Source organism: Podarcis cretensis (genome assembly GCF_951804945.1).
Source record: "Podarcis cretensis genome assembly, chromosome: Z".
NCBI classification, from domain to species: Eukaryota; Metazoa; Chordata; class Lepidosauria; order Squamata; family Lacertidae; genus Podarcis; species Podarcis cretensis.
This window is the reverse complement of record NC_137184.1, coordinates 14,992,296-15,008,023: the sequence shown is the minus strand read 5'-3', so window position 1 is coordinate 15,008,023 and position 15,728 is coordinate 14,992,296. Positions and strand designations below refer to the sequence as shown.

Sequence of the window (15,728 nt, the reverse complement as noted above, 5' to 3'; positions counted from 1 at the left end):
TACTCAGGATTGAACTGTGGACCTATGATCTACCATTAAGCTATGGCCCTTTCCCAGTACAGTATATAAACATTATACCATTACAAATTCAAATGAAGCACTATCATTAACATTATCATACAGTCACAATTCATGGACATATATACACACTATAACAATAACAAGAAGCACTGGCAGAATGCTAACAGCAGAATAAAATCAGTTTGGTCCATCAAAAGCCTGAAGGGAAAGATCAGTCCAGAACCAAAAAAGATGGCAGTGAAGGCAGAAGGTGAACTTCACCTGAGAGAGCAATCCACAGGTGAGGAGTCACCACTGAAAAGGCCCTTTCCCTTGTCACCATCTTTTGAGCCTCCTTTGCAGGGAACCTGGAAAAGGGTCAGTCACTCTTAGCCTAACATTCTTCACAGGGTTGTTGTGAGGATAAAATGGGAAGAAGCAAAACTGTGTACACCACTTTGAGTTCCTTGGAGGAAATATGGGATATAAATGTAAAACTAAAAGCAACAATGGCAGTATTAACTATGCTGATTGCCGATTTGCCACTGGGCCAAATTCAAAGCACTTATGTAGAGACCCAAATAACTACAAGAGGCATCTCCTATATCAATTATGCCTAACACTAGATCACTTCCCAACTTTTTTGTCAAAGCTGACCCATGTATTGCCCCAAGGCAGCCTATACACATAGAAATCTTACAGGGAAACCCATAACAGTATATACGTATTTGTATGGTAGAGGTACTGCTATTGCATCCCACCTGAGGTCAGGTGCTGCAGCCAGGTAGTGGGACTCCCAGCCTATCTGTTGAAGTCCAGTGCAGCTCAGAGACTAAAAATCACAAACTCTGGTTTGAATCTCACCTCAAGTGATGAACTCACCTGGTGGCATTAAACAAAGCCATTCTTACTTAACCTCCCTGCCTCCCATCTGCAATGAGAGAATGGCAAACAACAGTGTCTACATTACAGGGCTGCTGTAGGGAACATAGCATATGTCAGTCATGCTGGCATCCTCTTGGACTTGATAGTACTTTACCTGGTTACATAAATTCTTCAAAGAGATTTGACTCTCTTATCTTTCAATTCCAATTTCCTTTTTTACCAATACTCTTTTTTAGTAATTTCCTCTTTTGAAGTGATTGTGCTGTACTTTCCTTCACACCAGTTCCCTTTGCTTACAACACTGAATCTGACAGCAATATGGCACTGTTTCCAAAAGATTCAGCAATGCTTCCATCACATACCAGGTCCTCAGTGTCACTGCTGAATAAGCCACTTTGAGGTCCTGGGAGGGAAAGGTAGGATATTAAATGGAAAAATACATAATAACGTCCCAGGTTTTGCTTCCCATATGGTCAGCATCACAATCAACTGTTCTAGGACACAGTCTTACTATACTATACATTTAAAGCATAATTAAAGCATGACTTCCTCCAAAGGATAATGGGAATTATAGGTTTTTTAAAGGGTGCTGAGAATTGTAGCTCTGTGAATGAGTAAATTAAACTTCTTATGATTCTTTGGGCAAAGCCATGTACTTTAAATGTATGGTGTGCATGTGATCTTAGTGTATCTAAAAATTTGACCTGGCTTAAGACTTTATTCACATTGGATTTTTAGGATGCTTCATTCAGCTGCTAGGTTTATGTTGCTTTTTAAACATGCTTTTCAGTTATGATCGTAATGAATATGACTAAGGTCCATAACTTTCATTGTATTTACTCTGAGTAAACTTAGTTGAAAAGCACCTTTTTTAAAAGATCTCTGCCTTGACTATTTATCTGTACAGTGGTACCTCGGGTTAAGAACTTAATTCGTTCCGGAGGTCTGTTCTTAACCTGAAACTGTTCTTAACCTGAAGCATCACTTTAGCTAATGGGGCCTCCTGCTGCTGCTGCGCCGTCGCTGCACGATTTCTATTCCTATCCTGAAGCAAAGTTCTTAACCCGAGGGTTAGTGGAGTCAGTAACCTGAAGCGTATGTAACCTGAAGCATATGTAACCCGAGGTACCACTGTATTGCTTTTAAATCTAACTTCATTTGTTGTTTTTGGTATTATTTTAAAATCTGCTTTAGTTCCTTATATGATTGTGAATTGCCTTGAGACTTAAAATCAACAATGATCCATAAATTAATAACAACATCATCATAATTATCGTCGTTGTCGTCCAGTTTTCATAACAATGAAATGTGGCCACCTGTCCTTTCGCCTGTAAATAAGGTCATAATAATTGTTTAATAATAATAATAATAATAGACATTCACTGATTTTCAGTTAGCACAAAAGTGCTACCCAGCAACCTAAACTTAGACCTATGATTAGTAAATATTTGCTAAAGCCTAAAAGTAATTTTGCAGACTTTTGGTTGTTGGGTTTATTTTTAAAACCAGCTGTATTCGCAAAGGAAAGGCACCCTTCACTGTATTCAAATCATTTTTACCCTTTAAAAAAACACCACTTTGCACATGCTTTGGAGCCTTTTTCTCTAAAACACGTCACGCCCTCTAGAGGAACTGGTGTGTAGCAACCCTAATAAAATATTTGTGTGTGAGAGAAAGACAGTGGGAAGAAGTAGGTTCCGTTTTGGGGTAAGGTTATAAGCTAAATTCTAAAAAGTTGGCGGGGGTGCGGAACTGCGAAATACATTTGGATATCATAAGAGGAGCATATATATATGTATATATATGCTGAAGAAATTGAAAATGGGCGGGAAAAGGTAAAACAGGTCTGAGGACGAGGCAGACTTTTTTCCCGCCACAGAATTGGCAGGTGAAGAGCGAGTGGGGGGAGGGGAGAGGAGGAGGAAGGCGAGAGCCGTTTGTGTCTGTTGCCCCTCCCACTTCCCCGGCCAGCCATGGAGAACTACGAGGTGGGGCGAGGGGCGGGGCAGAGGGTTGGCCTGAGGAGAGGCGGGGGGGGGAACGATTTGAGGCGAGGAGGAGGGAAAGCAACGGATGTTTGACTCCTCCCCCTCCCCACACATGCATTTGAAGTGACGGAGGGGGCAGGATTGGAAAAAAAATCTATACTGTATCTCCCCCCAGACTACAATTCCCGTCATTCCCTGATGGTTTGTCCATTCTGGCTCACGAGGCTGCTGGGAGTTGTGGTTCAACAACATCTGGAGGGTGAAAGGCGCATTTCTGTAGCCTCTCCGCATGCTGTTAAGGCTACAGTTCTCTCTATCCCCCGACTACTGGACCACGCTGACATCTGGGAGTTGTAGTACAATCACATCTGGAAAACCAAAATGACTGCCCATCCTCTATGTATATTTATTTCTTTGCAGGGGAGTGGTAGGAATTGGGGTGGGGGGGTTAACATATGGGCAATTTGTGTGAGAAGGCATCTCAAACCTAGGGAGGGGTGTCTGGGGGCAAGCTAGGTTTTCAAGGAGGGGATGGATGAAACAATGCTGCTGTCATCATTGTCATTCGTAGACTTTTTATTTTACTATTCCCACTAGAATGGTTGTAAAGTTGTGGGGGAGTGTTGCCTCCATGTGGGTCTTGAGTCCTGGAGGAAGGAGAATCAGTGAGAGATGCAAACAGGGAATGTTTCAACTGTTTTTAATTCTGAATTTTAAATTTCTCCAAAGGATAATTGGAACTGTAGTTTGTTAAAGGTGCTGGGAATTGTAGTTCTGTGAAGGAGTAAACTGCATATATTTAAAGCACATTTAAAGCACATCTGAAGTTCATAACTTCCCCCAAAGAATCCCAGGAGCTGTTGTTTCCCCCTCATAGAGCTATAAGTTCTTTAACTAAGTTCCCATGTACAGTATTTTTTAAAGGAGACTGTCAGCTTTAAATGTGTGTTCAATGGGCTCTAGATGTACAGTGTGGATCTGCTTGAAAATTCCTTCTCTTTGTTCCCACTATATTGTGATGGAACAATTTGGAACTCCCTGCCAGTGCCTATTGACATCAGATAGGCACTTTTACTGTCCCCTTTGTGACAACTGCTAAAAACATTTTGTGTGTACAGTGTGGATCTGATTAAAATACTATTTCTTCACAGTATATTGTGATCTGAATAACAAGCATTCTGTGCATAGCTGAAATGTATCTGGCTTGTCTTGAGGAAGTATAGTGCCTTTAAGGTGGTCCCACTGTCCTTCAACCACTTGCCTTATATACACCTACTATTCCTTACAGATTCTGGATATTCTACCTCATGGGGCCCTTGGGACAATGCTGATAGTGGAATCAAAATTGGAGAAAGAAAAAGATGGCGGCAGAAAGAAGTATATTATGAAAAAGGTAAGGGGGGGAGCAAGGGCCTTTATGACAAGATGTTTCTCCAGTGATTTTATTTTATTTTATCGGATTTGATTAATTACAAGGATGGGGGACACATGGCTTGATAGGAGTACATGTGGATCTGAAGGTCTTAGTTGACCACAAACTCAACATGAGTCAATTGTGTGACACAGCAGCAAAAATCGCTAATGCAATCCTCAGTTGCATCAACTGAAGTACAGTAGAGAGTCCAGATCAAGGGACGTTATAGCATCACTCTATTATGCCTTGGTCAGCCCCCACCTGGAGTACAGTGTCCAGTTCTGGGCAACACAGTTTAAGGAGGATATTGACAACTTGGAAGGTGTGGAGAGAAGGGCCACCAAGATGATTGAGTGTCTGGAAACCAGGCCTTGGGAGGAAAAGTGAAGGGAGTTGGGCATGTTTAGCCTGGATAAAAGAAGACTGGAAGTGGGAAGGATAGCCATCATCAAATATCTAAGGGGCTGTCACACAGAGGATGGACCAAACTTGTTTTCTGCTGCTCTGGAGGATAGAACCCAAATCACTGTCTTCACAGACAAGAAAGGAGATCACAACTAAATCTTAGGAAGAATTTTCTGACAGTAAGAGCTGTTTGACAGTGGAATGGACTACCTTGGAAGGTGGTGGGCTGTCCTTCATTGAAGGTTTTTAAAGAGATGGTAATCTGTCAGGGATTCTTTAGCTGTGAACCCTACATTGCAGAGAGTTGGACTAGATGAGCCTAGAGGGGTCTCTTCCAACTCTATGATTTTATTACACTGGTATCTCAGGTTAAGTACTTAATTCGTTCCGGAGGTCCGTTCTTAACCTGAAACTGTTCTTAACCTGAAGCACCACTTTAGCTAATGGGACCTCCTGCTGCCGCCGTGCCGCCGGAGCATGATTTCTGTTCTCATCCTGAAGCAAAGTTCTTAACCTGAAGCCCTATTTCTGGGTTAGCGGAGTCTGTAACCTGAAGCGTATGTAACCCGAGGTACCACTGTATTTATATCCCACCTATTTCTCCCAGGACTTCATGGTGGCATATATGGTTCTATCTCCCTCCTTATTTAACACAACAACCCTGTGAGGTAGGTTAGGCTGAGAGGCAGGGCTGGCTCAAAGTCATACCCAGTGAGCTTCATGGTCAAGTAGGGGAACTCTGGTTTCCTAAGTCCGAGTCTGACACTCTAACCGTTACACCATATTGGCTGTATGAAAAACCGCATATTCATCAAGAGCCACTTGGCTTCTGTTACAAAATGTATTATTTTATTAACAATCAGAACATTACTAGAGTAAAAGGACTTACATATTCTCACCAGCCCATTTTATCTGTTGTGCAATCGCCAGGACTTAATACAAACAAGCATTCAGCAGGGTTTAGCCTGGGAACTTGCTTATATGTGGGTGTGTACTGTATAATATTTATTTTTGATATTTATTCAGAAATGTATGACCTGTTTACTTCTCAGTCTATATAAAGGTAAAGGTAAAGGTACCCCTGCCCGTACGGGCCAGTCTTGACAGACTCTGGGGTTGTGCGCCCATCTCACTTAAGAGGCCAGGGGCCAGCGCTGTCCGGAGACACTTCCGGGTCACGTGGCCAGCGTGACATCGCTGCTCTGGCGAGCCAGAGCCGCACACGGAAACGCCGTTTACCTTCCCGCTGGTAAGCGGTCCCTATTTATCTACTTGCACCCGGAGGTGCTTTCGAACTGCTAGGTTGGCAGGCGCTGGGACCGAGCAGCGGGAGCGCACCCCGCCGCAGGGATTCGAACCGCCGACCTTTCGATCGGCAAGCCCTAGGCGCTGAGGCTTTAACCCACAGCGCCACCTGCGTCCCTCTCTCAGTCTATATGGTTTGCAGTAAAAAAAAATATATACTTCATATAACCACACAGAGAGGTATTTACCACACTCAATAATGTCAAAATGAAATGCCAGGGCTCAATGCTGCTGGGACATGTAAAGAGTCTCTTTTCTTCACTGAATAGCCATAATCAGGGCTGGATTTAGGGGACGTGGGTGGCACTGTGGTCTAAACCACAGAGCCTAGGGCTTGCCGATCAGAAAGTTGGCGATTCCAGCTGTCCTTTGTCAACAACAAATTGTTGCTGATTTTTGTATTGAATATATGCTATATGGTAATTTATGGACCTAATAGGTATCCAAAGCCATTTGTACATAACAAAATATGTATTTTATCAAAGTAATTGATATAGAAATGAGCAAATCAGTGATATTTTAGGCAACAGGCTAGCAGGCGGGGCACATTACTTACATCATAGGAGCCTATGCAACACAAAACACTGTTGCTGTATGTAGGTTTTATTTATTTTTTTATCTTATATTTTGGAAATGTACATCCAGTTTTTTTTTCCTTTAAATTTTTTTGGGGCCCCCAAGAGAGTGGGGCCCTAAGCTATAGCTTGTTTAGCTTATACGTAAATCTGGCACTGACCACAATCATTCTCTAGAGACATTCAGAGTTACAGAGAAGGACTTCTGAGTTGTAATTCCAAAGACAAGGTAAAGGTAAAGGACCCCTAGGCGGTTAAGTCCAGTCAAAGGCGACTATAGGTGCTCAGCTTACTTCAGGCTGAGGGAGCCTGCATTTGTTCACAGACAGCTTTCTGGGTCATGTGGCCAGCATGATTAAACTGCTTCTGGCACAACAGAACACCGTGAAGGAAGCCAGAGCGCACAGAAACACTGTTTATCTTCCCACCTCAGTTATACCTATTTATCTATTTGCACTGCTATGCTTTCAAATTGCTAGGTTGGCAGAAGCTGGGATGCAATGGGAGCCACTGGCAGAGGAAGAGGAGTGCAGGGGGAGCACACCGCCCCCGGCAGCGTGATCTCAGTGGGGTACCATCGTGGCTGCTCTCCCGCCCGCGCTGGGCACCATGCCCCCAGAATGCGTGCCAGGCCCCTGCCTGCTCTCTGCCCCCTGGTGCTGGAGCATGAAGCTCTGCCACTGACGGGAGCTCACCCCTTTGCGTGTATTTGAACTGCCAACCTTCCGATCAGCAAGCCCATGAGGCTCAGTGGTTTAGACCCTAGCACCACCCACGTCCGAAGATAGGAATGCAAGATAGAAAACTGCTTTATATTGTAGTTTGTTAAGACTGCTGGGTATTATGGCTCTGTGAGAGTGAAACTACATTCCACAGGATTCCTTAGGGGAAACCATGTGCTTTAAATGTGTGTTAAAAGTGTACTGAATGTGCCTTAAGTGTTTGGATAATAAGTTATTCTACTTTTAACAACTTCTTTGTTGTTTGTTGTTTTGTGCAGGTTGAATGCATTGATGAAAAGCAAGCAAATGATGCTCTCCAAGAGGTAGCCTTCTCTTAATCATCCTTTTTTATTTCACACATTGGGTGAAGTAGACAGCGGAGTAGCTAGCCGCTCGGGTGCCCTGGATGGCACGCGTGCCCTGCAACCAGGGGTGGAGCAAGCTGCCTGTGGGGACGGGGCAAGCTGCCCATGGGGGGCGGGGTGAGCCAAGACAGGGCGCACTGCATGAAGCCTTTCCGCAGCCTCCTCCTCAGCCGTAGGGCGGCTGAGGTGGTGGGCAGACGCAAGCCCCGCGCTGCTCGAAAAAGCGCGGAGCTTGCAGGCAGTTCACCCACCACCTCCCCCTCAGGGGAGACGCTTGGCTCAGGCACACTGCAGGCCCCACAGTGTGATGCCCAGTGCCCCCCGCATTACCTAGCTACTCCTCCAGATTAGACAGATTCATGGGGAGAGGGCTGTTGAAGGCTACTAGCCATAAATGCTGTGCTCTGCCCGCAAAGTTGGAGGCAGCAATGCTTCTGGTTTCTGGAAATCACTCAAGGGGAGAGTGTTTCTGCAGTGGCGTAGGAAGGGGCATGCGGTGGGTGTGGGAATTGTTTTTTCAAAAACATATATTTTTGCCATTTTGTCACCCCCCTCAATGATGACACCCAGGGTGACCTGCACCCACCACACCCCCATTCCTACGCCACTGGAAGTAGGATCTTGCCTATCTGTGGTATAGTGTCAGACATCTAGCTCAACATTGTCTGTGCTGAATGGCAGTGATTCTCCAGGGTTTCAGGCAGGGTACATTGCCAGCTTGACCTGGGGATTGAACCTGGGAATCTTCTGCATGCAAAACCGATGCTCTACCACTGATCTATGGCCCATTCCTAAACTATGAAAGCATATGGCACAATACATTTATTTGTCTTTAGAACAGCATATTACTATTGGTTCCACTACAACACACTAAGCTACCCTTCTGGACTTCATGCAGGAAACCACAAGGGATTTATCAATGGTTAGTCCTACTCAGAGTAGACCCATTGAAATTGATAGACATGACTAAATTGCTGCAGTTTGTGTGTTGTCTGTGGTCAAGAATGGAAACCAGTTATGCAAATTAATGACTGGTACTTGTACACATCATAGTGGTTGGGTTTTTTTAAAGTTTACTAACAATATACAATTAATAAAGGTTGTCTTACCATTCTTCTGATATGTCCTTTACATTGAAATGAATGTAAGTTATCTAAGTTGCATTAAGTAGGGGACAGTGTGATGAATAATGTCATATTTTGTGGAAGCGAAATGGAAGGAGTGCTGATTGTGAGAAATATAGGTTGGAATGGAAACAGCTTTTCTTCTTACACCTCTACTTTCAAAGAAGCTGGGCTATTACCTGTGAATCAGGAACGGGGCTGATTTCAAAACAAGCCAACTTCAGACCATAGAGCTATGGAACTGGCTTTTTTAACACTCATGGACTCAGGTTTCTCAAAGCTGCTTCTGATATTATTAGTTTTTATTATTAAGTGCCTAAAGCATCTAGCCACTTGACAAAAATTAGAAACACCAAGCCCCTGCACCAACCCCATCTGCAGGCTTAAACTTATAATTACATCCCTGATTAGTCAGTGGCGACACACACTCACAAAATTCTGGGGATGGCACAGAATAGACTAAGGATATTTCTAGGCTGGCAAGAAAGAAAAATTGCAGCATATGTTAACAATAGTTTAGAAATGGGGGGCAAGTTGAGGAGCAAGTTCCTTGTTAGAGGGTGCTTTCCTCCCCACCCGGTGCTGCCTATATGATTAGTTAAGGTAAAGGTAAAGGTACCCCTGCCCGTACGGGCCAGTCTTGACAGACTCTGGGGTTGTGCGCCCATCTCACTTAAGAGGCCAGGGGCCAGCGCTGTCCGGAGACACTTCCGGGTCACGTGGCCAGCGTGACATCGCTGCTCTGGCCAGAGCCAGAGCCAGAGCCAGAGCCGCACACGGAAACGCCGTTTACCTTCCCGCTGGTAAGCGGTCCCTATTTATCTACTTGCACCCGGAGGTGCTTTCGAACTGCTAGGTTGGCAGGCGCTGGGACCGAGCAGCGGGAGCGCACCCCGCCGCAGGGATTCGAACCGCCGACCTTTCGATCGGCAAGTCCTAGGCGCTGAGGCTTTAACCCACAGCGCCACCTGCGTCCCTATATGATTAGTTACTCTCCTGTAATTTTAGAATTGCATTTTCCAGATGTGGAAAGGGTGGAGTCCCATGGCAAAGTAACTGGAAAACTGTTGCAGAGCTAGGATCCCTCTCTAAATCTAGGTGAGGATTGTTACAAACCTTAGATCTATCTTAGCTTGGAAGGTGGTTGGACTCCTAATCCCTTCCTCCCCTAAAAAAGAAGTTGAGGTGTGATACTAAGCACAGTTTCATGGGAGCATGGTCTGCTGAAATCAGTTGTATAGCATCCAGCAGAATGACTGAATTAAGAGGAGAAATTTGGCAAACTAGGGACCGCACCAGTTTATCTTAAATTGTAATAGTTTACTATAGAACCTTTCTCATCATTTTTCTGGAAGGCCATGGAACTGCTGAAGCTGAATCATCAGAACATCTGCAGCTACAAAGAATTTTTCATCATCTGGGACAACCAGGTGACAATTTCCTAAGGCTACTATGGTATATATGCTTACTGGAAAGTTTCCTGAATTCAATGAGACTTGCTCCCAGGTAAATTGCAGCAGCTCTAAACTGGTGATCCAGGGATGTGTTGCTTCTGAATCTCTTATCAGTGTAGTCCAGTGGATGACTTTAAATAACAATGATCCATACCATAGAGACCCAGCTTCATATTCCCCATAGTGGGTAGATCTGTGATTTCCCTGTTACTGGATTGTACCACCTTAGGTTGGGGAGGGGAGGGGGGAGAAGAATATTTGAATGTATCCCCATTTATTATTTTGTCAAATTACTTGAACTTACAAAAAGTCTCATGCTAGGGAGAAGCTCTGCCAAATTATCACATGAAGAGGCCGGACCACACACACCTAGGTAGAGTGCAAGTCCTGGGATTTCTTGCCTGACCCTATATGCAAGATTGGGTTATTAGTTTCATTTGGAAAAGCCTGTACAGTGGTACCTCAGGTTAAGTACTTAATTCTTTCCAGAGGTCTGTTCGTAAGCTGAAACTGTTCTTAACCTGAAGCACCACTTTAGCTAATGGGGCCTCCTGCTTCTGTCGCGCTGCCGGAGCCCGATTTCTGTTCTCATCCTGAAGCAAAGTTCTTAACCCGAGGTACTATTTCTGGGTTAGCGGAGTCTGTAACCTGAAGCGTATGTAACCTGAAGCATATGTAACCCGAGGTACCACTGTACTGTATTGTTAGCATCCCCCTTCCCCACACTGGGCTGAAACTGGTATAGCAAGCCTTACTGTGATAAACTTTGAAACCCCTTGACTAAAGGGGCAGAGTGATTTTCATCTTCATCCTATTGCATGCAGATTTCCTCCCTCTTTCTTTGTCTGGTGATGCGTTATTCAGATCAAGGGGATCTTTCATCTCTGATCAAGGCCAAGAGGCAAAAATCTGAGAAAATTAAAAAGAAGGTAGAAAAGAATGTTTTTATTTAATAAATATGTATAATACAAATAGTAATAATTGGGGGAGGTTAGCAGCCAAACCTAACAAGTGCATATTCTTGCTGGTTAGCATTAGAAGGGGCTAGGTCCACAGAGCTTTGTAGCTGGTAGGCAGATACTCAGGCCATGGAAAAGCAATTGGTAGAGAAGGCTCGGTTTGGTGTCATTTTCTCCTCCTGAAGAGGAAGGAGCATATAGTACTTCTGTTCCTATCTCTCTTCCTTGGATCAGCCATGAGGGCAGGCATTTCCTTTGTTTGCTCCAGTCCCAGGCACATACCTAAGACTGGTTATACTGAATATATAGTTTGCCCGCATAGTTTTTACAGCTATTAATTATTCCTGCCTGGGTAGTTAAGTATACAAGTATACAAACTCCTTGTGGGCATTAATCACAGGAACTGTTGAGAGAATGTCCACTTCTGGGACCTGGTGTTGTCACTCGCAGGCTCAGCCTACTCTTGGCATGTTTCATGGCAAAAATCTATGTTGAGGTAAGGCATGATAGTACAATCAGAAAACAGGAGGTGGGCAAATGTTGCTACGGAAGGAAGAGCATTATTCCCATTGTCCACCCTTTCTTTGTCAAGGGCCAACAGGAAGGAGAGAATTTCTCGAGACTTTAACATGGCATAACAGCAAACTTTTCTCCTGTATATTATGTCCTCATCATTTCCTATATTTCTTTCCATAGGTGATTAAAATGTTTCTGGGGCAGATGGTGGATGCTTTAGTTTACATCCACAAACAAACCATTTTTCACAGGTGAGGTGTCAGTTTTTCAAAATATTGTTTTGTTATTTATCTGCAGTAGTTTGTAGTGCAAAACCTAAGGTCTTTTAACAAACAAACTCTTAACATGGCTGCAACTCTGTTTCAACATGCTGTAAAAACAACTCTGATGTGTTTCAGAAACCTCAAACCATCCAACATCCTTTTAGATGACAAGGCATCATTTGTGCTTGGTGATTTCAGCACGGAAACCCTCATGAATGATGAGATGAAATGGAAGATTAGGGTGGAAGAAGGTAGCAATGTGTTGTTATCTTTTCAGCAGCCTTGTTCTTCAGAAAGACTGTGGGGGTTTTGAAAATATAAGGTCAAGGAGAAAATATTTCCTTATGACATGACATTGTTAGCATCTAGAAGGTTAAAGTATATGTAGTTTAGTAATGGTAGTTTGACATGTATGTGGAGTGGGCCACACCATACATTTAAAGTGCAGTACTTCCCCCAATGAACCTTGGGAATTCCAGTTCACAGAACTGCAATTCCCAGCACCTAAATTAGAATTTCCCAAAATTCTTTGGGGAAAGCCATATGCTTTAAATGTACATTAAATGTATGGTGTGGATGGTTAGTGAGTCTCAGTGCAATAGACATGTGCTCATATTGTCAGAACATATTCACATCCAGTATGTTACAATGGGTTGTATCCAGTTTTAATCCTATTCAGAGGAGAGTCATTGAAATTAACTGAACTGACCAACTTATTAATTTAAATGGGTCTACTCCGAGAATTGATGGAAGTTCCAACAACATATATAGAGGGCCACACTCCCTATCCCTGTTTTAAGCTGTTCTGTCACCTCATGTGAAGCAACACATTGGGTTGCCATATGTCCTCTTTTTCCAGGACACCTCCTTATCATGGGTATGTAAAATGAGAGTTGTCATAGGGATCCATAGTTAAAAGTCAGCAGATATGTCTTCTTTTTTGCCCTTCAAAATATGGCAACCCTAAGTTACAGTGACATTATTATTATCTGTCCCTTCACAAGCAAGGTTTTAATGATTTAAAGTTCAACATTAAAGATCATTAAAACATATTGCAGTCACAGGAATAGGGTGGATCCTGAAAATACACATGTTAGGTGTCAAAAGGTCAGAGTACAGAGGCTCGTGTTCACCATTCCCTGAAAGCTTTATAACGAGCATGGCAAATTAATCTCTGTGGGGAGGGAGTTACACAACCTAGGGGACTGCTCTCCTAGACCAACACCACCCCACATTTATGAGGACTATCAAGAGGGCCCCCGCTTCACTGATCTTAGTACCCAGGAGCAGTGCTTTATTTCTGGGGGGACACATACCCCAAAACATTTTGTGAATCTAAGTTTGGCCTCATTGAGGGGCAGTATTTCAACGAGTAGGAAAATGAGAGTACCCCTAAACATTTTTTTAGGGGGGAAAGCACTGCCCAGGAGGGACTGTAGGGAAGGAGGCAGTCTTCCAAATATTTGGGGCCTAAGTCATTCAGGGCTTTAACCACTACCACAGGCACCTTAAATAAGGCCCAGAAACAAACTGACAGACCTCCGCAGTGCCCCATGCAAACTGAACGGTATCCTTAGAATGTTTTGCGGGTTCTTTTACAGATAAGGTGTAGAAATGGTTCTCTGAATGTGGAAAGCTTGAAAACCGCTATCTTTATTTATTTCACTGCATTTATAGGCCATCTTTTTGTCTAAGGAACTCAGCGTGGGGTCCCCCTCCTCATTTAATTCCCACAACAACCCTGGAAGGTAGATTAGGCTGAGAGGCAGTGACTGGCCCAGGGTCAGCTGGGAAGCTTTATGCCCGAGTTGGGATTTATCTGTCAGGTTCTAGTCTGGCACTCTAACCACCATGCCACACTGGCTCTTCAGTTTATTAAATGTATGAATTGCCTTTTATATATATATATATTTTTAATAATTTTTATTCATTTTTCAGATAGATAACAAAAACAATACAAAACAGTATAATTTCAATCTCATCATTTCATACCCTTCTTTCTTTTGACTTCCCCATACCTCCCCATCCCTGCATCCTTGTTTAGTAGTTCTTTAGCAACCCTTAGGTCCATTATCTTAATTCCCTTTCATAAAGATTCCTTTAGTTTTTTTGATTACTGCTGCAATTCTTTACCTCTTACCCCCTGACATCTTAGCATTCCTCAATTTTACAATTATTTTTGAGATATATTTTAAATTTCTTCCAGTCCTCTTCCACTGTCTCTTTCCCCTGGTCACGGATTCTGCCCGTCATCTCGGCCAGTCCCATAAAGTCAATCACCTTTGTTTGCCATTCTTCCAGAGTAGGTAGTTCTTGCGTCTTCCAATACTTTGCCAGTAGAATTCTTGCTGCTGTAGTGGCATACATAAAAAAATTCCTGTCCTTCCTTAACACCACTTGGCCAACCATGCCCAAGAGGAAAGCCTCTGGTTTCTTAGGAAAAGTCCACTTAAGGACCTTCTTAATTTCATTATAGATCATTTCCCAGAAAGCTTTAACCTTTGGGCAGGTCCACCAAAGGTGGTAGAAAGTGCCTTCAGTCTCATTACATTTCCAACACTTATTGTTAGGCAAGTGGTAAATTTTTGCAAGCTTGACTGGGGTCATGTACCACCGATAGATCATTTTCATAATATTTTCTTTTAAAGCATTACATGCAGTAAATTTGATACCGGTGGTCCATAACTGTTCCCAGTCAGCAAGCATAATATCATGACCAATATCTTGTGCCCATTTAATCATTGCTGATTTCACCGTTTCATCCTGTGTATTCCATTTCAACAGCAAGTTATACATTTTTGATAAGTTCTTAGTATTGGTTTCCAACAGTTCTGTTTCTAGTTTTGACTTCTCTTTCTGAAATCCTATTTTTCTCTCCTGTTTAAATGTCTCATTTATCTGATGGTAATGCAACCAATCTCGAACCTTAGGCTTTAGTTTCTCATAACTCTGAAGTTTCACCCTTTCACCATCATATTCTAAAATTTCATGATATTTTGGCCATTTAGAGTCCATATTAAGCTTTTTTACTTCCCTAGCTTCCATTGGTGACACCCACCTAGGGGTTTTACTTTCCAGCAGATCTTTATATCTAATCCAAACATTATACAATGCTTTCCTCACAATATGGTTTTTAAAACTTTTGTATACCTTTACCTTGTCATACCATAAGTATGCATGCCAACCAAAGCTATTGTCGTACCCTTCCAGGTCCAAAATGTCAGTGTTCTCAAGAAGTAGCCAGTGTTTCAACCAGCAGAAAGCTGCCGATTCATAATAAAGTCTTAAGTCCGGCAGGGCAAACCCCCCTCTATCCTTTGCATCAGTTAAAATCTTAAATTCAATTCTGGGCTTTTTGCCCTGCCAGACAAATTTTGATATGTCTTTCTGCCACTTCTTGAAACAATCCATCTTGTCCAAAATCTGCAACGTCTGGAATAAAAACAGCATTCTAGGCAATACATTCATCTTAATAGTAGCAATTCGGCCTAACAAGGAAAGTTTCAACCTTGACCATATTTCCAGATCCTTCTTTACCTCTGCCCAACTTTTTTCATAATTATCCTTAAATAAATTCACATTCTTGGATGTTAAGTTTAACCCCAGGTATTTTACCCTTTTTGTTATTTCCAGGCCTGAATTGCCTTTTATAAACGTCTCAAGGCGATTTACAAACATATCACAAAAATGGTACAAAGCAGCGATTGAAGATAGGTTTGAAAACTGAACAAAATTAACATTAGCACATAAAGC

At 42.9% G+C, this 15,728-nt stretch overlaps 1 protein-coding gene across 6 annotated transcripts in view; it reads left to right on the top strand.

Moving 5' to 3' along the window:
* The first annotated feature begins 2,540 nt into the window (after window positions 1-2,540).
* The window catches only part of STKLD1 (serine/threonine kinase like domain containing 1), a 27,631-nt gene continuing 14,443 nt past the window's right edge, over window positions 2,541-15,728 (top strand). The window contains exons 1-7 of one of the 6 annotated variants that reach the window (XM_079961301.1): window positions 2,541-2,592; window positions 4,162-4,266; window positions 7,573-7,617; window positions 10,139-10,213; window positions 11,062-11,166; window positions 11,893-11,963; window positions 12,111-12,226. In XM_079961301.1, coding sequence (XP_079817427.1) covers window positions 4,198-4,266; window positions 7,573-7,617; window positions 10,139-10,213; window positions 11,062-11,166; window positions 11,893-11,963; window positions 12,111-12,226 — 481 coding nt within the window. In that variant the 5' untranslated portion in view covers window positions 2,541-2,592; window positions 4,162-4,197. Of the gene's footprint in view, window positions 2,593-2,773; window positions 2,874-2,917; window positions 3,274-4,161; window positions 4,267-7,572; window positions 7,618-10,138; window positions 10,290-11,061; window positions 11,167-11,892; window positions 11,964-12,110; window positions 12,227-15,728 lie in introns of those variants that run through there. The other 5 variants (XM_079961298.1, XM_079961300.1, XM_079961299.1 and 2 more) reach the window with 5 other exon arrangements.